The following is a 26,491-nucleotide window of genomic DNA, read 5'->3' as shown; positions in this document are numbered from 1 at the left end:
CAGCCATTGTTGTTCTGCTTTATGGCTTACCATGAACTTGATCACCAATGAGGCAACAAACCACATTTAAGCATTATGTGGGAGATCCACTTTCCCCTGAGTTCAGTCGTCTCTCTAAGTCAAGGTTCCTCAACCTTGGCAATGTCCAGGGATATGGACTTCATCTCCCAGAGTTTCACCATCAGCCTAGCCATTGCTGAGAATTCTGGGAGTTGTAGTCCACCTTGAAGTTGCCAAGATTGGGGAACATTACTGTAAATCATAGGTTAGTGGATTTGATTTCTCTTCTGCACAATAGGTGAATCCAGCCATGTTATTTTGCAAATCAATGTTTACACTGGGGGGTCCATGGTAGGTGTGAACTTGGCTGCTGACTTGTAAACTTGGCAAATGATGCTTTGAACTGGATTATGATTGCCACCTTAGTCCACCACCCTATCTTGGCTCTCTTAACGGTTCCTGAACTTTGCTCTGCTAGGAAACAGGCAACAAAACAAGGAAAAATGTCTAAGAGATACACAACACTCTTGTGTCATTAGCAATAATTTATAAGGCATGGTGTAAGTTTTTCTCCATAGTAGTAGGTTGTCCAAATGCATTAATTTCATCTTCTAGAATTCACAACTTGGAAGCTGAAACCCACCTTTCTGGAGGGGGCCCTTGAGTTCCCAGAATTCTCAGTGTTGACCAGGTGCTGGTGGAGAATTCCGGGAGATGAAGTCCACACTATGAAGAATGCTGTTCACCTCCCACAATTCTTAGCAAGTGATCGTACTGACTAAAGAATTCTGGGAACTGAAGTTCACCCATCTGGATGATGTCCAAGTTGGGAAAGAAGACAGAGAAGCTGGGATGTCCAAGAACAAGAGTCTCAGCACAAATGGTGGACACCTCAACTTGGGCAAAGAAGCTCATCCTGTATTTCTCAGCTGCCATTAAATTCTACGATTGTCCCCAGATTAAAAAGCGAGAGCTAGGAGATATCTCAACAGCCAGAGAGCAAGAGAAAGCAATGTTGTCCTTGACCCTTGGATTTGCTTTCTGGTTGGAATCACGGAAAAAGCAGCCAAAGATCAATCAATCAATCAAAAATCGGTCTCAGTGATTCCCAGATGAGGTTGCTACATGAGACAGGACGGTCTCTTAAGCTTCATGAGGAGGTTCAGCTCCACCTCTCAGAAGAACAAACTTCTAAGAAGAAGTTTGAAGAACTCTCAAAAGAGCAAGCTTCGTGGCTCCTTTGTAAAACCCTTTCGGAGATATCTCTGGCCTCGTCTGTGTCTTCAAATAGAAAATGAAAGAAAGCTGAGGTCATCACTCCTCTTCACCACATAGAAATCAGCATCTGGCACGTGTTGGAAGACATCCAGAGAATCTCCACCAATCGGAATTGGATGTAACCAAAGGCAAACCCGGACAGGACATCGGTGACATGGTGGCGTCCCACCATGACCCGAGAGAGTCCCACTAAGAAGGCCCAAAGGACAAGAAGGATACGGAGAGGGACAGCTAGAACCAGATGGTTGAGGAAGAACTTGGACACCATCACAGCTCGGCTGGCGTGACCAGAAGGGAAGGCATAGACATCCATCGTCAGATAGTCCAAAATGCCCGGACTGACATCATAAGGACCTTTCCGCTTGGCCATTTTCTGTAACCCGGCTACAACGATGATGTCCAGGAGCAGAGCTAGAGGATGGGAGAGAAAGAGAGAAAGAGAAAGACAAAGAAAGAAAAAGAAAGGGGAGAGAGAGAGAGAGAGAGAGAGAAAGGAAAGGAAGGAAGGAAGGAAGAAGGAAGGAAGGAAGGAAGGAAGGAAGGAAGGAAGGAAGGAAGGAAAGAGAGCAAGAAAGAGAAAAAGGGGCATGAGCACAAAGTTAATAATTACATACAATTTAATGAATATAAATTTCATAATTAAATAAAATATGTGTTCGTCCTAATGCAATGAGGGGATTGGCTCCAAGTCACTCAGCCACTATTCATGTCTAAGATACAATTTGGCGCCTCCTGGTAAAGTCACCCAGCTGGCTTTCATTCCTAAGGCGGGACTAGAACTCACCATCTCCTGGTTTCTAGCCTGTTGCCTCAACCACTAGACCATACTGCTAAAGAAAATTGACTAAAAACTTGGGAGTCGGGAGGGCAAAATGCGAGAAAAAGAAAGCTGATTTATGAACACACTGCAGAAAATATTCTTCTGGGTAAATCAAGGAGAAGGCATCAACCTCTCTTGGCCCAAAACGAGAGTTGTGCGTTACGCCACAATCTGGCCAAGGATTGTCCCTTCCTCCTGAGTGCCATGTCCTTGAGGCAAAAAAACACAGTTTGTATATCTGAACCAGCTACTTTAGTGTGGCTTCTGCCCAGATTTCAGGAACATTCGCCCAGGCAAACTTGTGCCAAGAAAAGATCACGTTGCAAATAAGTTGCTTTCCTGCAGAGCAATCTCAGTTCAACTCCAATTTGGAAATTACTGGGAACCCAGAATAGCCTCCTCAGATTCAGGATATGGTTCCCTTTGCATCACAACCCTCGGAGAGGGAGGGAGACCAAACAGAATTCTTGGGACATTCACAGAGTTGTTTGTTTGCTTTTTTATTTGTTTATTATCTGGTAACCTTCAGAAGGGGTTATGTGTGTCTTCATATGATTTTTTTATCTGTCAAACTATCTATAATCTCTATCAATCTCTCTATCATCCATCCATCCATTTCTCTCTAATCTCCATCTATCTACTCTCCATTCATCTATCACTTTCTCTAATCTCTCTCTCTCTATCATTCCATCCATCCATCCGTCTCTAATCTCTCATTCTCTAATCTCCATCCATCCATCCATCCATCCATCCATCCATCCATCCATCCATCCATCCATCTATCCATCCATCCATCCATCCACTTTCTCCAATGTATTATCTATCTATCTATCTATCTATCTATCTATCTATCTATCTATCTATCTATCTATCTATCTATCTATCTATCTATCATCTACCTACTTACCTGCCTACTTCTTTTTGTCTGTTTATCTATCGATCTAATTTGTATCGACATATCTCTCTATCATTTTGAAGCTTTTAGGAACAATGGTGAGAACTAGTACGAAGCAAAGTCCAATGAAAAAGAAGAAAGAGAAAGGAAGAAGTCAAAGAAAAAGCTAAAACTGCCTAAAAGGACAAGAAAACTAGAAAAGAGAAGGCATAAGAAAAGATAGAAAGAAGTGGCTTCCGATTTTCTTCGGAGCAATTATAAGTAGACTGATATTTTAACTTCTCCCTCTCGGGGGGGGGGTGTTACATCTGACTCTCTTCTTTCTATAATCTATCCTGTGTAGTCATCCAAATCATAAATTGCGTTATTATTTCTTTTCTTTTTCACCCAAAAGTTCTAAAGGGCTTCCCAGTCATTGATAAATGTGGGTGTGTTGTTTCTGATCAGACAAATCAGTTTAGCCATTTCAGCAAATTTTGTCATCTTTGCGGTCAGTCCTCCGTTGTAGGTATTGCCAAACAGTTCTGCACAGATAATTTTGCTGCAGTTATCATATATAAAAACAGCCTTGATTGTGTGTGTGTGTTTTCTCAGAAGGCTGTTATAAATACAAACGGAACCAAAACAGAATTCTTTGCAAAACAGGAAACACTTTGTTCATTTAAAGTGAGATGTGAACCACATAGCACTTCTTACTGGGAAAATTTTCAACTTACATTGTGCTTGGCTAGAAAAGCATTAGTCACCCCAGGCAAAAAAATGGTTGCAACCTCTAGCCTTCAAGGATCTCTGGCTTATCTTTTTTTTTTTTAAAGATAGGAAGGGTGAGTCAAAGGCCTTCTTACACATTGCTCAAAGACACACAACAGAGACATACACACATAAACAAGCTATGTTCTGAAATATTCATAGACGAGGTCGCCCAGCTATGGAAGGATATTTATTTTTTGAGCAACCTGGCCTCAAATCTCGCAACAAAAAACTCTCTCCCCATCCTTTGAGGCCTTGAGTTGTTTTCAAGAAACATCTTGAATATTCAACTGTTTCCCCCCCCCCCCCTCCATCTTTCTGACCACGTCGGTGTCAGTTTAGATTAGGGAGGCAAGTCACAAGAACAGAATGCTCTCCCCTTGGTATTTCCAAAACCCTTTCCCCACCAAGATACTATCCATTCCTTCCCCCCCCCTCCCCGAGGATTTTCCTTTCCAGGGTCATAAAGGAGAAAATACGGAGAATTGGAAGATAATAAGAGAGGCAGTTTGGTCTGGGGGCTAAGGCACCAGGCTAAGCACCAGGAGACGGTGAGTTCTAGTTTGATTTTATTGGTCCTTCCCGAGAGAGATGGGTGATTAAGAAACATGACATATAATTTGAGTGAACTCAATGTAAAGTCAACTTTAGATGGAACTCAAAGGTAGAAGCTGAGTGGATACAACAGAGGTAAGTCCTCAGCTTACAATCATTCATTTAGTGACCATTCAAAGTTACAACGGCACTGAAAAAAGTCATTCATGACCGGTTTTCATCCGGACCGTCAGAGCATCCTCGCAGTCACATGAATAAAATTTTGGACAAATAATAATAATAATAATAATAATAATAATAATAATAATGTTGGAAGGGACCTTAGAAGTCATCTAGTCCAGCCCCCTGCTCAGGCAGGAAACCCTATACCATTTCAGACAAATGGCTGTCCAGTCTCTTCTTAAAAACTTCCCATGTTGGAGCATTCACCGCTTCTGGAAGCAGGTTGTTCCACTGGTTAATTGTTCTAACTGTCAGGAAGTTTCTCCTTAGTTCTAGGTTGCTTCTCTCTTTGGTTAGTTTCCACCCATTGCTTCTTGTCCTGCCTTCAGGCGCTTTGGAGAATAGCTTGACTGCCTCTTCTTCGGGGCAGCCCCTGAGATATTGGAACGCTGCTATCCTGTCCCCCCTCGTCCTTCTCTTCACTAAACTAGACATTAAACTAGCTTGCTAACTAGCTCGTATTTATGATGGTTGTGCTGTCCCAGGATCATGTGATCACTATTTGTAACCCTCTCAGCTGGCTTCTAACAAGCCATGTCAATGGAGGACGCCATCCTGGGAAGCCATAATGACCTCAATGATTCATTTAAGAACTGCCTTGCTTAGCAATGGAAATTCTGGGCTTAATTACAGTCGTTAAGTCAAGGCCTGCCTGAACATCCAATGGGCTTTCTTAGCACAATAAGCAGGTGATGGAATCTGGAATGCTGTCCCTGAAAATGGAGGTTCTATAGACTTATCCCTATCAATACATGTCGAAAAACCAACTTTCCCTTCAACAAAATGAATTTTGGGCTTCTGTGGCCCTGAACTGTATTTAAACCAATGTTTTCCCACCTGCTTTGGGAGCTTGCCTTGATCCTCCACAGCCAGGCCTACTTGCGGATGAGACCTATGAATGGATTTATTTGGAAGGTACAGGATTGTGGGAGACAAACGCGAGTTTGTTCCCCAAACATCGTATTCCCTGGGAAATTCTTGATCTCTAGCAGAATTGAACTACAGAATGAATCTTTGCTTTCTTCTGGCTTTGCTAGGGATCTCTGCTTCCGAGGATTGGGTTTGATTAGTATACCCATTTCACAGATGGAGGACTGAGTTAGAAAATAACAATGCAGCCGGGGTTAAGAAGAAGAAAATAAGGGAGTAAGAAAATAGGAAAACAAGGAGGACTATGGACAGTGAGACTCAAGGACCCTCACTGTATCAGATTAATTGTATAGGATAAATAGGAAAACAACGAGATTATGGAATCTCATAGTATAGGACTAATTGGGTAAAATAAATAGGAAAACAGAGAAAAACACAGACTCTCATTGTTTAACTGAGTAGGATAGATAGGAAAACAAGATTATGGAATTTCAACCTATAGGATTGAGTAGGATAAATGGGAAAACAATGAGAATTGTGGAATTAATGGGATAGAATGGGAAAAGAGGGAGAATTATGGAATTTCATTCTATAGGATTAATTGAGTAGCAGGAAAACAGGGAGAATTATGGAATCGGGGGGGTGTTCAGAGCAGAAAAGGGGGGAAGGTCCAGGAGAAGAGAAGCACAAATGACTCACCTAAGAGCAGGTTCAGGAGAACTTCCTGGCCAGCCAAAGTGTTGCTTTTGACCAAGCAGATGAGGGTGCCCCCGATCCAGGGGATGCCATGGCCAGTGATGCCAATGAGGTTGACCATGGAGCGGGCATTGCCCCAGGCCGCAGCGTTGCTGGCACAGACCCCCAGCCATTTGGAGAAGGAGATGTCAATGGCCAGCAAGGAATTGTAGGCGATGCCTTTGAAAGTGGGGTTCAGCTGCATGCAGTCTTCTTCCGGCAGCGGCTGAGACGGGCGCTGCTCCTTGGACCCCTCGCTCTGGGCCGGGGCAGGGCCTCCTTGGCTGTTCAGCCTGCGGGGGAGACTCCGAGACTCCTGGCCGCTTTTCAGGGGCTGGTTGAGGGAGAGGAACTCGGTTCGGTTCAAGACATTGTTCCTCTCCCGGGCCCTGGCTCGGTTGGAAACAGCTGGCATGGTGGCACGTTGTCTCTGAAAATTCAGCCGTGGAGGGGAGGTGGACGGCAAAGCAAGCCCCCCCTCCCTCCCTTGCTTCTCTCCTGCTTAAGGCCGGGATAGCCTTGGCGCCCCCCTCCTCAAAAGTCATAAGCCTGGGAAGCTGCCCCAAACTCTAAATATAGACGCCTCTGGAGGGGGAACCCGCCGATGGCCATAAACATTGACTTTCCAAGCCCACCAAGCTTGGAAAGAGAGGAGGAGGGGAATAAGAGGAGTAGGGAATCATTGACAGGCAAATTAGCCAGTCTGGCACCTGAGAAAGGCATGAGCATCCAATGGGTAGGAGTAGAAGGAGGGCAGTCAGTCAACCCAAAGGTTTGGTTGCTTTTAGACTCTCCCTTCCCACTTTTTGGCTGTTTCTTCTCTGGGGGGGGGAAGGGATGATATAAAGGATGCAAACACCCCCCACCCCACCCCCACAACTTCCTACATCTCCTGGTGCCTTTTGGCGCAAGGGGCTGCCGATCCCATCCTCCCAGGCTGGCAGGGCTGGGATGATGGGTTCTGGAGTCCAGGGGGGTTGGAGAGAAGCTGGCTGGGGTAGGCAGGCGGGGAATTCTTTCCTATGCTGACAGCAAGCTGAATGAAGGTCTGGAGAAGGGAAGAGAGGGTTGTTTTTTTTTGTTGTTGTTGTTTTTTGCAGCCGCTGGTTGTTGGTTTTTTTTACCCTCTTTGAGTTTTTTTGGGGGGGTTTTTTTGGGAGTTCTTTCCATTGCAGCTTTTAAATTAAATATGAATGGAAAGGGGGAGGGTTGATGGGAAAAATCTCATCTGCTGGTTTTTGCTGTCAAGAAGCAGTTTTGTCAGTGAAGAAAAGGAGAGAAAGAGAGAGAGAGAGACAGGAAGGAAGGAAGGAAGGAAGGAAGGAAGGAAGGAAGGAAGGAAGGAAGGAAGGAAGGAAGGAAGGAAGGAAAAAGGAAGAAGAGGAGGGAGGGATGAAGGAAAGAAGGAAAAGAAGGAAGGAAGGAATCTGCCACGCAGCATTGTGATTTCAAGGTGCAGATATTAACTGATGACCCATTTGGACTATGTTCACACAATTAATTCACCAGCTCAGGTCAATGCCGAGAAACTGCATCTGCACAATTTATTCAGATATTGCAAAGGTGTCTTGTTTTTCTTTTGTTCTATTTTGAGACTGCATTGTGGAAGCCCAGTCTGCTGGATTGGCTTTGTGGTCTGGGGCTTTGCATGGACCCAGGAAAAGGGCTGTTTCCGTACGCAGGTGAACCGCTTGGATGGATGCAGCTGAGAATGTATTTCTTTTATTGACTTGCCTGTTGACTTTCCATCCTGCAGGCCATTTGTTCCCACCCCAGATTTCATCCCGACGCTCAGAGATAATCTGGGCTGAGAGAGAAACATAGTTCCAGAATGAACAATGCCTCGTTTTACGACCTTTCTTGCTACTGTGGCTACATGAATCACTGCAGTTGTTAAGTTAGTAACAAGGTTGTTAAATGAATCCGGCTTTCCCATTGACTTGGTTTGTCAGAAGGTCACACAAGGGGATCACGTGACCCTGGGACACGGCAACCGTCATAAGTACAAGTCAGTTGCCGAGCGTCTGAATTCTGATCACGTGACCATTTGGGATACTGCAACAGTTGTAAGTGTGGAAAATGGTCCTAAGCCCCTTTTTTTCAGTGGCGCTGTAACTCTGAATGGTTACTAAATGAATGCCGAACATTTAGTCGAAGGCCCAGCTGTGGCTTTCTGGTTGACATTTCCAAACCACCTCCAAGGGCTGCCCCACAGAAATCTCACTGCAGTAGTCCAGCTGAGACATTACCCTGACGGGGAAAATTCAAGAGTGAGATTTTACCATCCTGTTTTGCTTGGAGGCCGAAAGTCATTCTGTAATCCTATCCATAATAATACCGCAAGTTTGGAAACTCTGGGCTGCATCTGGAAGCTGCCGGCAACAAAGGTGTTGCGTTCCTCTTTTAGCATTGTTTGCTTGTTCTTGGTTCTACACACAGGCAGACGCAAACTGGGTTTGTCTGGCTGTTGCACTTGTCAGTTCAGATTTCCAAGGTGGCGGAGATAGGCTGTCAACACTGCAGCTCGGGGGCTATTTTGGTCCTGCAATCTGATCTCTGGCTCAAGTCTATTTTAGCACCTTGGACAATTCCCAGTATACAAAATTCCAGGCGGTTGACAGTCCCCAACTGGTTTCTTTCAGCCCCCTGAAACCAAGTTACTTGGTAGAGTTGGAAGATAAGGAGGGGGGGGGGTGTGTGTGAAGAGAGAGGATTGTAAAAAAACAGGTTCTAATTCCATATTTTGGGTTAGAGCTGTAATCTCCAGGCGGCTGTATTACAAATAAAATAAAAATAAATAAAAATAAATAAAATAAAATAAAATAAAATAAAATAATCTTTACATGGGATTAGAGCGTATGTTGTTTCAAGTTCTTTCCAGCTAAAGCAGTCTATATGTTGAGATAGATAGATAGATGGACGGACGGACGGATGGATAACTGGGTGGGTGGGTGGATGGATGACTGGATGGAGATAGATAAATAGATAGATAGATAGATAGATAGATAGATAGATAGATAGATAGATGATAGATAGATGATAGATAGATAGATAGATAGATAGATAGATAGATAGATAGATAGATAGATAGATAGATAGACAGACAGACAGATAGATAGACAAATAGATAGATAACTGGGTGGGTAGATGGATAACTGGATGGATAATCCAGCAGGGGGCTGGACTAAAAGACCTCCAAGGTCCCTTCCAGCTCTGCTATTCTGTAATTCTGACTGGGAAGCAAAGCCCCCTGGCCTGAGCCCAACTGGGGTAAGATAGATACCTGCACATCCTGCATTTGAGTGGGCAGAGGGTTTTGCAAGTGCTCTGTAGCATCTGCACTGATAGAGGCAGAGGTCTCCCGAACGAGTCTTATCTCATTCACCACATTCCAGCCTGGCTTCTGTGCTCCACACCAGCTTATTGCCAAGATCCAGAAGACCTTAAGCTATCATTGCAGGTCACTCTGAATCATGAGAAAAAAAAATCCTTTTAGCTTGCTTTGCTTTCTGCCAACAGTACATCAAGAGGTGGAATTGGGCCAAGGTCATGCAGCCAACTGTGGGGCACTAGGACCCAGCCTTCTCTTAATCCCACACCAGCACCACTCGGAGAGGCACCTCGGATTGCACATATCCGCAGTCACAAGAAGAAGAAGAAGAAGATAACAAGGTTTATTCTACAAGGGCGGTGGGGACGGGGGGGGGAGAAATCCGAAGGCGTAATTAAAACTACAATACCCAGCGTTCCTTAAACTTGAAAGACACTGCCTGGCGCTTTCAAAAGTGCTGCAGTTTGGAGAGGGGGGGGGGAGGGAGAGAGAGAGAGAGAGGGAAGGGAGGAAGAGGGGGAAGGGGTGGTGGTGGTCGTCCGTCTGTTCGGGATTCCACGTTAGGACGCACAGCCCAGAGGGGGGCGCCGGGTTGGCGTTCAGGACGGACTGTACATATCGAGTTGCCGAGAAGGATAAAACAACCTGCTCATTGCGAGGCGCCGAAGTAGTCTGGATGGATGGATGGAAATAGATAGATAGATAGATAGATAGATAGATAGATAGATAGATAGATAGATAGATAGATAGATAGATAGATAATTTTTTCTTTTGCAAAAGTTTGGTCTCCGGCGCAGCCCATGAAGCCGGGGGCCCCGGACTCCTTGCCTTTCTCTGCTACTCGCCCCTTGCCCCGCTGTCTGCCTAGGGGAGGAAGGCAGAGAAGCGGGCGAGGCGCGCAAGCAGGGCGCAAAAGAGCCAGACTCCAAGGTGCTGGCCCGTTTCCCTGTTCCCGAAGCAGCAGAAGGCGAGGGCAAGGCCAACCGGGCGCCAGGATTGTGGTGCGCACCTGCCTAGCGCGCGGCTGAGAAGACGGAGCGCCGCCGCCTTTGCGCGGATCCAAGCCAGCCGGAGCCAGACGCGCGGGTTGCTCCTTGGGGAAGGAAGGGGGCATTGCTTCCTCCCCCCGCGGGGGGTGGCCGGAAGGTGGCAGCCGCCCTGCAGAGGACCTGCCTGTCCGGGCGCCTTCCTCCTCTCCAGCAGCCTTGAAACCCAGCGGAGAGCGGCGCGGGCGATGCGCAAGCTTGCCAGAGCGAGACTGTCGGGAGATCCCCGGAGCTGGAGGAGGAGGAGGCTCTTCGCGGCTGGATGAAGGGCAGCGGAGGGACGAGCCAGCCGAGCCAAGGAGCTGCCCGCCCCGCGCCGCCAAGGACCCTCTCCGCGGCCGGCAGAGGCGGTCGCAAGGCGAGCAGGAGCAGGAGACGCACCGGCGCGCGGGTCCTCGCCAGCGCCTCGCTTCCTTGCACCTGGCCCCCCCGCCGGCGGGGCTGGCCAGACGCTGCAAGGCAGCAGCAGCAGCACCAGGCAGGCGAGGCAGAGGCTGGAGCCGGCGAGGAAGAGGAGGCGAGGAAGAGCGCGGCGGCTGCAGCTTCCCTGCTGCGGCGTCGGCCGGGTGGGAAGGACGCGGAGACGCGCCGGGAGACGGAGGGCGAGAAGGAAGCGCCGCCGGGGAGGGGGCGCCGAAGAGGAGCCCCTGCACGGCTGTTGGCCGCCGGGGCCGCCTCCCCCCCTCTCCCCCCGCGCCTCTTTCAGGTGGGGGCCCCTCCGCGGGGGGAGAACCTCGCGGGCGGCGATTGTGAGGTGCGCCGCGCGGTCACCAAAGGCGCGATTGATGCGCAAGCCGCGGCCGGCGGTGGGCACACACTAGGGCGCCCTGCAGCCGACAGTGGGGACCCAGCGCAGGAGCCTCAGACCCGGTTTTTGGGCGGGGGGAGAAAAAGAGAGAGAGACAGTAGGGGGGGCGAGAAAAAAATTAAGAACCCGCCGGAGAGGAAGAGAGAAGGGGGCGAGAGAAAAGAAAAGAAAACCCACGAGAGAAAAGTTGAAACCGAACTTTTTCTGCCTGGCCTTCCAGCACACCCCGGCTTCGCGTTTGGAGGACAACAGCGTGGGAGATTAGGTGTGTAGCTCCTGATTGGGGAAAAAAATTATATGACAGGCGATTTCAATGCTTTTTGGGGTGGGGGTGGGGGTGGAATTGTCCCCCGTGATTAGGACTTAGTGAAAAGCTGGATGTATTAGAATCTCTGAAAAAGGTGAAAGAAGGAGATGGTTAATACGATTATTAACAATATTCCTGCCCAAGAATTCAGACTCTGCCAAGATACTATCCTGGGTCAGAAGTAAGCTCAGTTCCAAATTAATAGCTCTGACAGGGACACGTCTTGCTTCCATTCTCTTGTTTTTGTCCTTCGTTCCCTTTGGCGGATGTGACTAAAGAAATCTACAAGCGGAAGGAAGGAAGGAAGGACAGATGTGTCTATTAACTTAAGAACTCTTAGGAGGCATCAAGAGGAATTCTTGATTGGCCTCAGTAAGACGGCTTATTTCTAAAACAGTAACTGCAAGCTGGACTGTTACAGCAAAACCACAAATTGTAACCCACCTTGAAAACTAGTGCAGATTGTACTGACAGATTTTGAAAGACAAAACTGGACTTTGGATCATTAAAACTCTTGTAAGTTTTAGCAGCCTTTATTGTGGCCCAAATCTCTGTCTCTCATCATCCATCATTTGTCCTTTCTTTTCTCTCTCTCTCCATCCATCCATCCATCCATCCATCCATCCATCCATCCATCCATCCATCCATCCATCCATCCATCCACCCTATCTACTTACCGACCTACCTACCTACCTACCTACCTACCTACCTACCTACTTATCTATCTATCTATCTATCTATCTATCTATCTATCTATCTATCTATCTATCTATCTATCTATCTATCTATCTATCTATCTATTTCATCTATTTCATGGTTCAGGCAACTCTGAAGCCAGGAAGTAGGTACTGCATGCTGATATATATTTCCTAATATTTCCACTTGGAGCTCATCTCTGATTTTCCATTACAGCTACAAAACAGAGCAAACTTTATTCAATTTCATTTTTATTTAATTCGCTTGAATGCTAATTTTTATCCATATAATGCTTTCAGCTTCTATTCTGTTCCTTTTACGTGTGGTAAGCTGCCTAGAGTTGCCGCTTGGTGAGATGGGCAGCATATAAATTTTGTAATAAATAAATCTGCAAGACCAGAAAACTGGGACTGTTTACTAAGCGATTTTTGAATGGTGCTTTTTTCTATTAAACCTGGGCAATTATTTTTTTAAATAGCTAAAAAAGGGGATAAAATAAGAGATTATGGGTTAAATATATCAGACTGGGCTTTTGTTCGGACAATGTTTGAAAAATTCCTTTGGCTGTTTCAAATACAAAACTGTTTTTTTTTTCTCTCTCTCTCTCGCTCTCGCGAAGGGGAAGTTATGAATGAATTTCCATCAGGAAGTGAAAACTTGACGCTGTCACCAAGAAGCTAGAGCCCACATATGAAAGAGATGCATTTATTCTTCGCATAGACTTCGCCTTCATCTTGTTTTAAAAGATTAAAAACAGAAGAGGGGGGGGGGGGAAAACCCAAAGAAATATATCAAAGCAAATATAAGGCCAGTTGACTTTTGATTGTAACTCACCGATCAGGGAATCCAAGTCAGCTGGAAACGGTCTTTCCAAAAAACCAAAAAAACAACCAAGCAAAAGTGGATGATTGGACTTGCATCGTCTTGCTTTGGAGCGAAAGCAGTGGATTTAACCGATCCTGACTCAGTGGCACAGAGAACTTTAGCCCTAGAAGGCCTCTAGGGCAAAAAAAAAAAAAAAAAAAAATTGATTTATTCAGCCTGCCATAAACTGGTTAACTACTGAGAATGTGTCTTCTATCCTATGGATATCAGTTTTGAATTGACCGATGAAGAAGATTGTTGGTGCCTCCTGGCAATTGTGCTGGTACTTTGGGCCATGGGCTGCATCCAGAGCATCAGCTGCAAGGCGAAAGGATTTCGGGAAAGCATCACCGTCCTGGAGGTCAAGACGTCCATTGACCCCATCCCCACCAACATCGACGAGTCATCCAACGTGGTGTTGAGATACCGCACCCCACATTTCCGCGCTTCGGCTCAAGTCCTGTTGCCTCCAGTGCCCAAAAAGGAGACCTGGATTGTAGGCTGGATACAGGCTTGCAGTCACATGGAGTTTTATAACTACTATGGCGATCATGGCATGTAAGTGACCATTTTGGGGGGGCGTCCACGGTTGGGTGGACTAGCGTCGTTGCAAGCCAGGCTGCTTCTCTATGCGTTTCGCAGGATATAATTTGTGGTTTATTTAAGGGGTAGTGCAGTGTTTCTCCACCTGGGCAATTTTAAGATGAGTGGATTTCAACTCCCAGAATTCCCCAGCCAACATGTTTTAAGATGGGGGGACTTCAACTCCCAGGATTTCCGAGCTAGCATGCTTTAAGATGCATGGACTCTCAACTCCCTTAAATCTGCACCTAGCATGCTAGGAATTCAGGCCCTTAAAGTTTATGCATCCTAAAGCATGCTAGTTGGGGAATTGTAAGAGCCCACCCCTCTTCCAGTTGCCCAATTGTTGAGAAACATTGGGTTGGTGTATTGTGCAACCCCAGACTACGTAGTCTTAGTGTGTGGAAAAGAGAGTGGGGGCGGGGACAGAGTTTTGCGCCCATCAGCATTTCGTCCTGTTAACTTCCTCTCAGTTTAACACACGAAACCTCTGGTCATAAATATAAATTCTGTAGAGAATCGTAAGGCTGTTAGGGACCTTGGAGGTCTTCTAGTCCAACCCCCTGCTCAAGCAGGAGACCCTGTACCATTCTGAACAAATAGCTATCCAATTTCTTCTTGAAAACCTCCAGTGATGGAGCACCCACAACTTCTGGAGGCAAGGAGTTCCACTGGTTAATTGCGGAATTAATAGAATTCTCCTTACTCCTCTTTGATAAGTTTCCATCCATTACTTCTTGTCCTGCCATCTTATCCTTTGGAGAATAGGTTGACCCCACCCTCTTCTTTGTGACAGTTCCTCAAGTACTGAAAAGGGGTAACAACAACAACAACAACAACAATAAAAAGGCAGCAAGGTCTCTGGAAGTCCTTGAAAAGGCTAGAATAGAATAGAGCTGGAAGGGACCTTGGAGGTCTTCTAGTCCAACCCCCTGCTCATGTCATCCTCCTGGGTATCATATCACATCTAACCCCTCCCTTCGTTAGACTAGCCATAATCAGCTGCCTCTTTCATTCAATACAGGGTTTAGCCCTCAGACCCTTTATCAATTTTGTTGCTCTTCTCTGCACTCTTTCTAAGGTCTCAGCATCTTTTTTGTATGCATGGTGACCAGAATTGGACTTGGCTGAGGTTGAACGTATGGCACTCAAAGCCAGCTCTGGTATTAAATCGCCCTGGGATGTAGGAAATGCCTTATCATTGACCTCAGAGCCCCGGGGGGGCACTTTTCCAGCCTTATCTAGGCTTTCAACTCAAGAGTGTCTGAAGCTCAACCATAGTTAGCTACTATGGAATGCGCAGGGCTGCTCGAACCCCCGACACCTGCCTGTCTGTTAACAGAGGAAGTAAAACGGGAAGCTTGCTCTGAGTAGCCCAGTCTGAACCAGCGCAAGAGCAGAAAGGGAAGTTAAAAACAGCAGGCGTTAGAAAGAAACAGCCATCTGCGGAAGAAGATTAGGGCTTTTTTTTCTATTTCATTCTGGCCTTGTTAAAAAAAAAAAGAGAGAGACTGAAACTTTAAAAAAAGAGCGCAGAGAAGAGCAAACAAGATGATGAGGGGAGGCTAAAACATATAAAGAAGAGAAGGACCAGGGGGGATGTGATAGCAGCCTTCCAATGTTTGAGGGGCTGCTACAATGAAGAGGAGGGGGTCAACCTATTCTCCAAAGCCCCTGAAGGCAGGACAAGAAGCAACGGATGGAAACTGATCGAAGAGAGGAGCCACAGAAAAAATGGATATAAGTCGAGGACTACCTATACCTACCATTTAGTGACAGTTCAAAGTTACAACATCTGAAAAAAGTGATTTGTCACCGATTTTCACAGTTACGACCGTGGCAGCATCCCCAAGGGTCACGTGATCAAAATTCAGAGACTTGGCAGCTGACTCGTATTTATGACCATTGCAGCGTCCTGGGGGAGTGTGTCCCTTGTGCAAAGTCAGTGGGGGAAGCCAAAATCTGCTTAACGACCATCTTGCTAAATTAACGGCAGCAGCGATTCCCTCAGCAAGTGTGGTGGGAAAGGCCGTAAGAATTGGGGCAAAGCTCATTTGACAAATGTCTTGCAAGATAAACGTTGGGCTCGGTTGTGGTCGTAAGCCGAGGACTGCCTGTGTGAACGAGGGAGAAAAAGACAGGATATAACTTGAAATAACCTTGGAGTTGTGGCTGCCCATCCGTCGGGAGCTATGGAAGTGGCCGTGTGTTGCCTATGGATTCTTGTTTGGAGTTGCACACATCCTGGGGGAAATACCAGAATAATTATCCAGGAGGTCCACACCATCTTCTTCCTGGCCCCTCGATCAAAGGTCTCCAAAGGGTCATTCACATCCCTAACCGGCTCGGTTGGGAGCTGAGCCTTCAGCCTGGAAGACCCCCATTTCCTGAGTCAAAGAGGCTTCCTAAATTTGCAGAAACAGATGAGTTTGGAAGATAGCAGACCAGCCAAGGGGGTTTTATTTCCGCAGATGTTCGTGCAGGCACAAAGGAAGTGGACTTGCAAATGGCTGGGAGGATCTGCCAGGGCTTATAAAAGTTGGTGGGACAGGCCCAGCTGTTTTCGTTGCAGCCTGGGGTGAAATAAACCCAGGATACTCCTGGTTGGAGGCAGCTAATGTTGGCTTGATTTCCTGGCGGCAAACAATTGAGCATTATTGCAGGCCAAGAAAGTCATCTTGCAGGGGAGAATTTGCATTGGGAACATGCTAGGAGGAAGAAGGCTGGTTAGGTTGATCATCGCACCTTCCCTGAACTAAGACGCTGGACCGAAAGGCATCAGCCTTCGTGAGCCGCACCTTAGATGCACAGAGTAGTTACTTATTCATTCGGCATTTCTTTTATTTATTTAGCAGGTTGCTTGCGGTAGGTCACGAAAACTTCTGCCTTGGAAATAAACCCTCTCTTTTTGACACACACATACATACACACAGACACAAACATGAACAGTATCTATCTCCATCCATCCATCCATCCATCCATTCACCTCTCTCTCTCTCTCTCTCTCTCTCTGTGCCATCTATCCTCTTGAAGAGTGTTCTTCATCTATCCTTCTTGAAGTGTGTTTAATTGTTTGTAACCTTCAGTTGGGCAAAACGCTGAATCACAGCAGAGCGATTTTCAAAGCAATGTACAGGTTGCTCCCTGCCAGCATCCTATAAGGGAAGTCAATGGGGAAGACAGTGGGAAGTCAGAAATTGCTCCCATGTCCGTTTTTTTTTTAATGCCCAGTCATAATTATTCTGTTTCTCTGTTTAGATAAGGGAATAATTCTGAAATAATGACTCAACAACTCACGGGTTGTCTATTGTGTGTGTATAGTTTATAAGTTTTATAAAACATAGTGTGTGTGTATATAATGTGTACATTTGTTTTTTATTTAACTCTTCTAAAAAATAATGATTCAACAGTGGTCCGGTGTTCCTACTGCATCATATCCCAGTTTGGCTGATTGATTATATGCCATCAGATTCATTTTTTGATTCCTAGCAACTGCATTGATAGATTTTTCTACAATCTATCTCTAACCTGTTTTTTTTTTATAATTTCATGCTTTGATTAAACAATGCTTATTCAATAAAGCTCAGTTGATTGGTTGGATTGACAAGTCAGCGAAGCTGCAGTAAACCATGATTTTCCAAACATGGGGTGGGGTTGGCTTTGCAAAGAAGGTTAGACAAATAAATAGATAAATGCTGAACTGAAAGACGGTGAGCCGTGGGATCGGTTGGCGCTTTGCAGGAAACTGGGCAGCCCTGCTACGAATCTAAAAAGAGATCTCCACAGATTGCAGGCAGGAAGCGAAACAGGAAGAGAACCTCAATTTCAAACTTAGTTTGGTTCAAGAGGTGCAGCACTAGGGGAGTTTCCGAATTTGCAAAGCCTTTTCTTGAGGTTTTTCCCCACCCCACCTTGCCAGCAAACTATGAGGGCAATTGCAAACTTCCTGGTCCCAATTGTGTTGTGAGTTGAAAATGTAAAATGGGGGTCCAGACTGGGGGGGGGGCTCCCAATACATTACTTTTTCAGTCCAGTCTCAAATGTCACTTGCAACCAGGGGCATGTATGTGGTAAAGCTTTTGTAAACCATTATCCTTTAAAATAAATGGAAGTCTGGTGTTTAGTCATCTAGGAAGCTATTTCTGAGGTTGTGATGATGAACAAAGAATGGCTCCTTTGCAAGACGCATCCCTTGGCTTTCCGCCACCCATTTGGATGGCTGTTAAAGAAGATTAGGGAGGCTGAGAAGATTAGTCTCTCAGTCACCGCAGGCTATGGTTTATTTGACTGTAGTTTGCTGAATAAACCACAATTGCTGGTTTTGCTCCGTCCACTCAAGGCAAAGCTACATAAACTATACGCTTAGGACAGCGTCTGACATTAGCCAATGAGTGTTGGTCAAGATCAGTGTTTCTCATCTAAGACAGGTAGACTTCAACTCCCAGAATTCTCCACTGCTGGCTGAGGATTCTGGGCGTTGAAGTTCATGTGTCTTACAGTTGCCACGGTTGAGAAACACTGATTAAGGTAGCCCTCATTCATCTTCAGTTTCAAAGACTTTGTCCTTTGAAGCAAATTGTAGCAGGGGTAGCTCTCCACATATGGCCACAATTGAGCCCAACATTTCTGCCGCTAAGCGAGTCACTTAAATGAATTTTCCCCCATTTGGTGGCCTCTCCTGCCACAGTGGTTAAAGCAATCACTGCAGTTGTTAAGCTAGCAATACGGTTGTTAAGTGAACCTGGCTTCCCCCGTTGACTTTGCTTGTCAGAAGGTCATAAAAGAGGATCCCGTGACCCAGGGACACTGCGACCGCCATAAATATGAGTCAGTTTCCAAGCGTCAGAATCTTGAACCCATGACCACAGGGACGCTGCAATGGCATAAGTGTGAAAAAAAAGTCCTTTTTGCAGTGCTGTTAAAAATGATGGCAAGTGGAGGACTATCTGTGGAGAATGATTAAAAAATGTGCACCTTGTTTTTCGTTCCCAGAAATGAAGGTCTGTTGGATCCAGTTTAGTTGTCTTCTGTCTTCTTCATGCTGTCTTCTTTAACCCAGTTTAGCTGTCTTCTTCTGTCTTCTTCATGCTGTCTTCTTTAACCTAGTTTAGTTGTCTTCTTCTGTCTTCTTCATGCTGTCTTCTTTAACCCAGTTTAGCTGTCTTCTTCATGCTGTCTTCTTTAACCCAATTTAGTTGTCTTCTTCTGCCTTCTTCATGCTGGTCCTTCTTTCTCATATTTCCACCCAGGTCAAGCTGGGAACTTCCGGATCTCCTGGAGGGCAAGATTCAAGCCATCAGTGACTCCGATGGCGTCAACTACCCCTGGTACGGGAACACCACGGAGACGTGCACCATCGTAGGTCCTACCAAGAAAGAAGCCAAGTTCACCATCAGCATGAATGACAACTTCTACCCCAGCGTCACCTGGGCTGTCCCCGTGAGTGACAGCAATGTGCCCAAGCTGACGTGCATCCACCGGGACCAGAGCTTCACCACGTGGCTGGTGGCCACCAACATCACCACCAACGAGATGGTCATCCTGCAGACTATCAAGTGGCGGATGAAACTGGCCATTGATGTGGAGCCCAGCAAACCTCTCGGGCGCCGGGCCAGGCTGAGGGAACCCTCTGCTCAGGAACAGCCCCAGATCCTGAGCAAGAACGAGCCAATACCACCTAGTGCCCTGGTAAAACCCAACGCCAACGATGCCCAAGTCCTCATGTGGAGGCCCGTAGACGGGCGCCCCCTAGTGGTGATACCCCCAAAGCATCGGTAATGGGCAAAACGGGGTGGGACAGAGGAACGAAAACAAAGAGAGAAACACTTCGTATTTAAGAGAGAGAGAGAGAAAAAATCAGCAAAAACAGAGGTGCACTTTTAAACTCATTTATCAAAAAAACAAAATGCAGCCATTCTGCCTTGTCCCATCAGAACGGATCTCACTGTGCTTGCCAAACTCAACTTAAGGACTCCCTTCAAGCCTGGTGTGTGTGGGGGGGGGAGGAGGGGCACGGGCTGTCTAATTCCCAATGCCCGCTCTACTTTTAAAAATTCGCTTTTTCCTCCCTTTGGTGGTGATCTGATGTTCTGTCTGGTGGACTTAACTCGGACCGCTTACAGAAAAAGAAAAGGGAATTTTATTTGGAGGAGGGGGAGAAAAGAGGGGTGGGGGGCATTAGTTGGAAGGAAGGAAGGAAAGAAAAAAGGAGGGGAAGGAAGAGAGGAAGAGAGAGAAGGAAGAAAGAAAAAAAGGAGGGAGGGAGGGAGGGAGGGAGGAAGGAAGGAAGGAAGGAAGGAGGGAAGGAAGGAAGAAAGGAAGGGTAAATGAATGCACCTGAGTTAGTGTTGCAAAGAACGTGGAGTATGCATTTCCGTGGATGTGGGCATGGATGATGGGTTGAGAGTGGTGCCTGTTCCATTTTTGGTTTTTTTTTTTCTAAAAGCCAAGTTGTGCGGCCTTAGGTAGACGTTTGCTTTGCGTTGCCAAACATTTGCCTTAATCTGCACTCAGGTCCCTATGAGCCTGGTGTGTGTGGGGGGAAATAGCAAGTAATTGTGTTCTCTTTTTGTTTTTAATGTGTGTGGCGGAAGCTTTACTGTAAGGGTGACAGGAATTGTCCGAGAGGACACCTCCACCCCCAATTTCTCTTTCTGTTCTGGAATTGAAAAAAGGCTGAAACAACTCTGGTTGAGCTCATTTCATCCTAAACTGCATCTTTTGAATTTCTGCCTGCTGCAGAAAACCAGGTCCTTTCTACACTCGCTCATCTCATTGTTGATTTAGTGTGTCCTATGAATGCTGACAATTCGAATGCTGGTTCGATTCCAGTAGTTTTGGTGATCTTTTCCTATTTATTTTTTCTCTGATGTTTTTCTAAAAACCACATTGACACTTTCATTTTCTTTAAGGAGGACTTCTTCCTCTTTAATTAAAAGATTCCTGTTTAGAATTCCCCATTTTACAGCTTCACATTGACACTTCCATTTTGATTAAGGGGAACTTCTTCCTCTTTAATTAAAAGATTTCTGTTTAGAAATTCCCCCATTTTACAGCTTCATGTCAAGCACAGCCAAGATCTTCTCTTTGGATATGCACAGAGCAAAAGAGCCCTATTTTTTTATTAGAAAAAGGGAAAAAGAAAGAAAAATAAGGGGAGGGAATCAATGTTGAAAGCCTCTCCACGATATGTTGGTTAGGAGAACGAAGATCCAGGACTCAGAAAGATTAAAAGATAGTTTACCGCTCACGGTGCCCAAGTAGAAAGTAGGGTAATGATCAATGCAAACCTGCAAACACAGAAATATACAGAATATTTTCCTTTGCCGAGGAAAAGAGCACAGGGACAGAAGCTAGCGTACAAAAAAATTAGTATAAAGCAGAAACATCAGTTTAAGCTTGGGTTCTTGTTCCTTTGCCTTGGGAGTTTGAGAAGGTCCACTTTGGGGGCAAGTAAATATCTCTAGCTAGATAAGAGAGCTGGGCTGGGCATGACTTTTAGCCCATCCCTCCCCCCAAATCCACCTTTCCTGTTCTAGAAAGTTGATTCTGAAAGAACAGCCTAGCAACAGCAATTGAATTCTGTTTTAGCTTTCAAAGAGAAGGAGGGAACGTGTTCTCCATCTTGCGGGTTTTCTATTTATTTTTTTAAAAAAGAGTAAGATAGGGTAGGTGCCTTCTTTAAAGAAAAAAAAAAGGAATTTAGCTGGCTCTTTGCCTTGCTGTTTCTGCACAAAACCTGCCTGAGAGAGGAGAGACAATATTGTAGCAGCCAGAAGTGACCCTTTTTTTGGTAAAGACACCAGGGAAGTTTAAAGACCAGCTCGCACTGATAATATTACTTAATTTGGTAATGAAACGTCTGCAAGAAAACAACCCAGCTCAGAGTTACTGTATATAAACAGGGAGCAAGCCACGCTCACTAGCCCTGAGGATGTTACCTAGTTGGGTAATGAAATGTCTGTAAAAAAACAATCCAGTTTAGAGAACACCAAGGATCCCACAGTTGAAAGATCATTGCACGAAAGGCTGTGCCAGGTTGCCACAACTCACTTTAAAAAAATCCAGTGCAGCTCTGCTCTTCCATTTTCTCCCCATTTCCAACTCTAAATTTGAAGATCAAGCTTGGGAGGGATCTTGGAGGATCTGCTTTTCCAGTTCTTGAGACCTCAGTTCCATTAGTGAACATCTCCTGGTAGGACTTACCTGCTGATGTCCAGCCCCAAACATCTCCCTTGTGACTTAAACTCTCACAACTTCTTGTTCTGTCTTCTGAAACAATTCCGAATCGTTGTCTTCTCCATCCTTGGATCCTAGTTTAGATACTTGAAGACCACTTCTGTGCTTGTTTAGAAACTTCTGTCTACTTTAGGTGCACTGAATACTAAGTTTATTCTTCCAAGCTCGGTCTGTCTTGCTCATAACTGGTTTCATGTAAGGAGTTTCAACACCCAGCCAAATCTTCTTGTAAGGGTCTGATGTACAGTGTTGGTGATGGCCACCACTGAAGACCAGCAGTAGGACATCTGAGGTGTTCCTCCTGGGAGACGCCAGCTGACATCAGCCACAGCCGGTTAGCCTGATGGGAGCTGCAGGGAAACGATGGAGATGTTTCTCACCATGGTTTCCTTCCTAAAAAAAGTTGGTTCTTCAGAACATGACAGAATCCAAACAGTTGCCTTCTCCAACTTCTATAGGGGAGTGCAAAGTTCAGGAAGCAGAGGCTGATCTTCTCCTCTGAAAATTACAAATGGTTGGCTTGGTCTGATGGGCCTCCCCCCGCCTCTTAAAACAGGATGGCTGGAGAATTCTGGGAGTGGAAGTCCACACATCGTCAAGTCCACACCTTTGAGGAACTCTGGTAGATAAGGTTCAACCTTGTTTGTTCTCCTGGGCAAGAGTGATCCAAAATGCTTTGCTTTCTCACTGTATCACTGTGAATAGTTTCCAATTTGGGGTTGAGCATCCCCTAGGTACCAGTTCACACACACACACGCAAAAAGGGGAGACAAGGGCCAAAGAATTTAGGTGGAGGTTATGGAAAAGGGGGAGCTATTTCCTCAAGAAGAAATTAAATCTCTTGAGGAAGGACGGGACCGGCCCTAACCACTTCTACAATCAACCTTCTGCCTGGATTTTGATTCAGCAATAAGAATTTTTTTTTTTTTTGCAAAAATACTGTGAATTTACTCTGTATGTGTGTGTGTGTGTGTTTTTTAAGTACCAGGAATGGGCACTTAAAAAGAGATGTCGAAATAATAATAATTATTATTAATAAAGAGATCAAGGTGAAAAAGGAACACTTCTGCTTTTAGGGAAATTTAAAAAAAAAAGAGGAATGTTTAAAATGAAAAAAAAAGAAAAGAAAAATAAAGCAGCAGGTTTTTTTTCCAACAGAGAAATGGACTGACGTGAATTTATTTGGGCTCTTGGTTCTTATGAAAAGCCGAAAAATAAGGAGGGAGGGAGACATGGAAGTGGAAAAAAATATATCAAATAACACTAGTTCTCAACTTATGACAATTGAGCCCAACTTCTGCGGCTGAGACATTTGTTAAGTGAGTTTTGCCTCATTTTATGACCATTTTCACCACAGTTGCTAAGCGAATCCCTGCAGTTGTAAAGTTAGCAACACTTTTGTACGGTAAATCTGCTTCCCCGTTGACTTTGCTTATCGCAAAAGGGGATCACAGGAGCCCAGGAACTGCAATCAGCGTAAGTAAATGCTGAAATTTGATCACGTGACCAAGGGCTGTAGGTGTGAAAAATGGTCGTAAGTCCCCGTTGTAACTTCACATGGTTATTAAACAAAGACTGGCCCCTTTCACATTCAACTCAAGTCAACATCATTTGATGTTCAAGGGGACATCCCGGAAAAAGATGTCTGGATAGTATGTGGCTTGATTAAGGCTTTAGGCCAACATCTATCTATGTTGCACCTGTAGGAGCTCAGCTTGGAGATATTTGCACGGAGGACCGGGATCTTCTCTGCAGCTGAAACCTGTTGCAAGGCTCAGCCAACAATGCATGGCATCTGGAAAGTCAACCATCTGGGCTAGAGCACAGGTCTATTTATGACACCATGACGAAGGCCCACACAAGACGTTGGTGCCAGGGTTTCATCACACAACCGCCCCCCCCCCCCGTCTCAGCTGCTGTTGACAACTGCCAGATAACACCGGCTCCTCTGGGATGTTAAGAGTTCAGAGAAGCCCGGATGAAAGGATCGAAAACTAGGACAAAGGATCCAAATAGACCAAGAGAAGGTAGTTGACAAATGCTTGCATTGTTTCTTCTGCTTTATCCTCTGGTCCTCCTTCCATCTTTGTGGGTCAGTGAGAAGCACTCAAAGGGTCTGAAAGTCAAGATGCCATTTTGTTCGGGCATCAGGTTCTAGACACACTTGCAGCTTTGTTGTTTAGTTGTTAAGTTGGGTCTGGTTCCTTGTGAATCTTTTTGCTTGGTTCTTAATCTTAGGAAGAACCGACTTCAATCCATGCTTCAGGAATTAAGACCTTCAAATAAAGCGAATGCTTGAGGGTGTTGTCCAGTCACTCAGTTGTGTCCAACTCTTTGTGACCCCATGGACCACAGCATGCCAGGCCTCCGTCCTCCACTGTCTCCTGGTTTGTCCAAATCCACGCTTGTTGCGTTAATGACCCTATCTAACCATCTCCTCCTCTGCTGTCTACTTCCCCTCTTGCCTTCCCTTTCCCAATATGAGCGTCTTCTCCAGTGAGTCCTCTCTTCTCCTTTGGTGGCCAAAATATTTCAGCTTTGGCTTCAGGATCTGTCCTTCCAAAGAACAATCAGGGTTGATTTCCTTTAGGTACACTTCAACCAGCAAACCACTAACAAGCTATGGTTTCCATGGTGGCTGGCTGCCCTAAAAATCAGCAGAAGTCAAATCATGTTTTGGTTGAAGCACAATGATTCAACCTGTCAATGTTTTTCAAGGTCTACAGCAATAACATCTCAAGCTTGGCAGACCAACTTTGGAGAACAGGGCTGCCATCTTCTGCTTGAGTCTCGTTCCTGGGGACAGATGCCATACTAGTGGACCTCAGCCGAGTTCTTCTCCATCTGGCGTTTGAGGGCAGCTTCTGACCAACACAAATTGAGATCAAGAAATGGAACAGGACTGATGTTGTTTAATCAACCCACAGATGGAAGATGTCTATGGAGGTTCTCAGTCATCCAGGTCATGGTTGTCCCAAAGATGCTTTTTCAGGAGGCAACTGGATTTTGTTTTTCCTTGAAGACGTTTTTGCTGATCCCAAATGCAGTCGTAACTCAAGGACCATCTGTATTCATAACTCTGTTGTATGGATGGTTGTGAGCTGCCTAGAATTGTTGCAGGAGACAGCTGGCCAGAGAAGGCTCGCAAATTAAAAGAAATGAACTTATTCTCTTCCATTGGACAAAGCCCATTTGATCTCGCATAACAGAGATACCAGCAGGAGGGGCAAAGGATCTATAGCTCAGATTAACTTTCTGCCGATAACTGGATCCCGGCCAGCTCAACAAGGGACCAGCTGCCAAACTGGAATGCCTCTTTCAGCTTCTGTATTGGGAGCGACTGACAAAACGGACGCCAGGCTCAGCCACAAAGCCGCCAATGCGGTTGTGTATTAAAATAGGCAACTTCAGATCCCACGCCTTCAGTGTGTTGATGTTCAGGTGGGAAAGGGGTGATTCTAAGATCTTGTTGGAGAGGAAGATGGAAAAATGTAGGGAGATGGTTAGGAGGAACTCTGCCCGAAATTAAGACCTCACAGCCAATATTCACAAGAAAGGAGAGTCATCTGTAGCTCATGGTTGAACTGTGGAGGTCCTCAGTGCTCTCTAGGCTTGGTGGTTTTTTTGCAGATGCTTCATCATCAGTGCTAGAAGGGAGAGACTAACCCTACTGCCTTCCAACACTGATGATGTTCCCTAGTTGGGTCATGAAACGTCTGCAAGAAAATAATCAAGCTCAAAGAGCACCAAGGACCCCACTATTATCCTCCTCCTCCTCCTCCCCCCCCCTTTCTCTTCCACGCCACACGATGCAATCCCTCCTAGAAAAAGTGGGTTTTTTGCTTCCATCTCAGTGGGTCCTCGAAAACCGATTAGGGGGCTTAAGATCCTGAAGGTTAAGTATGACTGAAATAGCCCACGTGCAGAAGATTCTTTATAGATGCCATTAGCAAGATAAAAGGCCAGCTGCCACAGCTGTCTTCCGCGATGAACTAAAATGAAAAGGGGGGGGGGAAATCCCCGTTAAGAGAATAGCTGCCTTAAATATAGGCAAGACCAAGGCAGGAAACGTCAGACGCCTGCGAGGTATCTTTTCTCCAGGTTGCTATTTGTAGGAAAAGGAATCCAGCATCTTTTCCACGCCACAAAAGGAAACCTGTGAGCGTCTTATTTAAAAAAAGGCTTCTAGTCCTCATGGTTTTGAAGATCGGAGAAATCTATCTTCTGGATAGGCTTTTCCTTCCTTCCTTTCCAAAGCATATTATCAGAATCCTTCCTTCTCACTTTCCTTCATTCCCAATTCTCTGATAATATACCAGCCCAGTGGTGGGATTCAAATATAGGTGAACAACCGGTCCTCTGTGTGGATGCCATTCTGGGCCTGGGCAACAAAAAATTAGCTACCGGTTCTGCCCAAGGGGTGCGAACTGGCTGAATCCCACCACTGTACCAGCCTTCCTCAAAGGAAGTTTCTGGTGTGTTGTAAAATCGTTC

At 45.7% G+C, this 26,491-nt stretch overlaps 3 protein-coding genes across 3 annotated transcripts; 1 reads left to right on the top strand and 2 right to left on the bottom strand.

Moving 5' to 3' along the window:
• Nucleotides 1-530: 530 nt before the first annotated feature.
• PLPP7 (phospholipid phosphatase 7 (inactive)) lies at nucleotides 531-6,802 on the bottom strand. The gene is made up of 2 exons (XM_039345173.1): nucleotides 6,090-6,802; nucleotides 531-1,689 (listed from the first exon to the last, which is right to left on the bottom strand). Exons 1-2 carry the CDS (start codon nucleotides 6,538-6,540, stop codon nucleotides 1,325-1,327), a joined length of 816 nt encoding a protein of 271 aa, XP_039201107.1. The 5' UTR covers nucleotides 6,541-6,802; the 3' UTR covers nucleotides 531-1,324.
• A 3,161-nt stretch (nucleotides 6,803-9,963) lies between these two features.
• LOC120308593 (basic proline-rich protein-like) lies at nucleotides 9,964-11,263 on the bottom strand (the record flags this gene model as incomplete). The annotated part of the gene is made up of 2 exons (XM_039344848.1): nucleotides 9,964-10,128; nucleotides 10,466-11,263. Coding segments are annotated over 2 exons (963 nt in total), but the record flags the coding sequence as incomplete, so codon positions are not given.
• On the top strand, nucleotides 11,136-19,915 carry FAM78A (family with sequence similarity 78 member A). Its single transcript, XM_039345172.1, has 3 exons — nucleotides 11,136-11,575; nucleotides 12,933-13,735; nucleotides 19,009-19,915. Exons 2-3 carry the CDS (start codon nucleotides 13,398-13,400, stop codon nucleotides 19,535-19,537), a joined length of 867 nt encoding a protein of 288 aa, XP_039201106.1. The 5' UTR covers nucleotides 11,136-11,575; nucleotides 12,933-13,397; the 3' UTR covers nucleotides 19,538-19,915.
• Nucleotides 19,916-26,491: the final 6,576 nt, after the last annotated feature.

This window comes from Crotalus tigris, unplaced genomic scaffold (assembly GCF_016545835.1).
Source record: "Crotalus tigris isolate CLP2741 ecotype Arizona unplaced genomic scaffold, ASM1654583v1 scf7180000017940.1788314, whole genome shotgun sequence".
NCBI lineage: Eukaryota > Metazoa > Chordata > Lepidosauria > Squamata > Viperidae > Crotalus > Crotalus tigris.
This window is presented reverse-complemented; position numbering and strand designations above follow the sequence as displayed.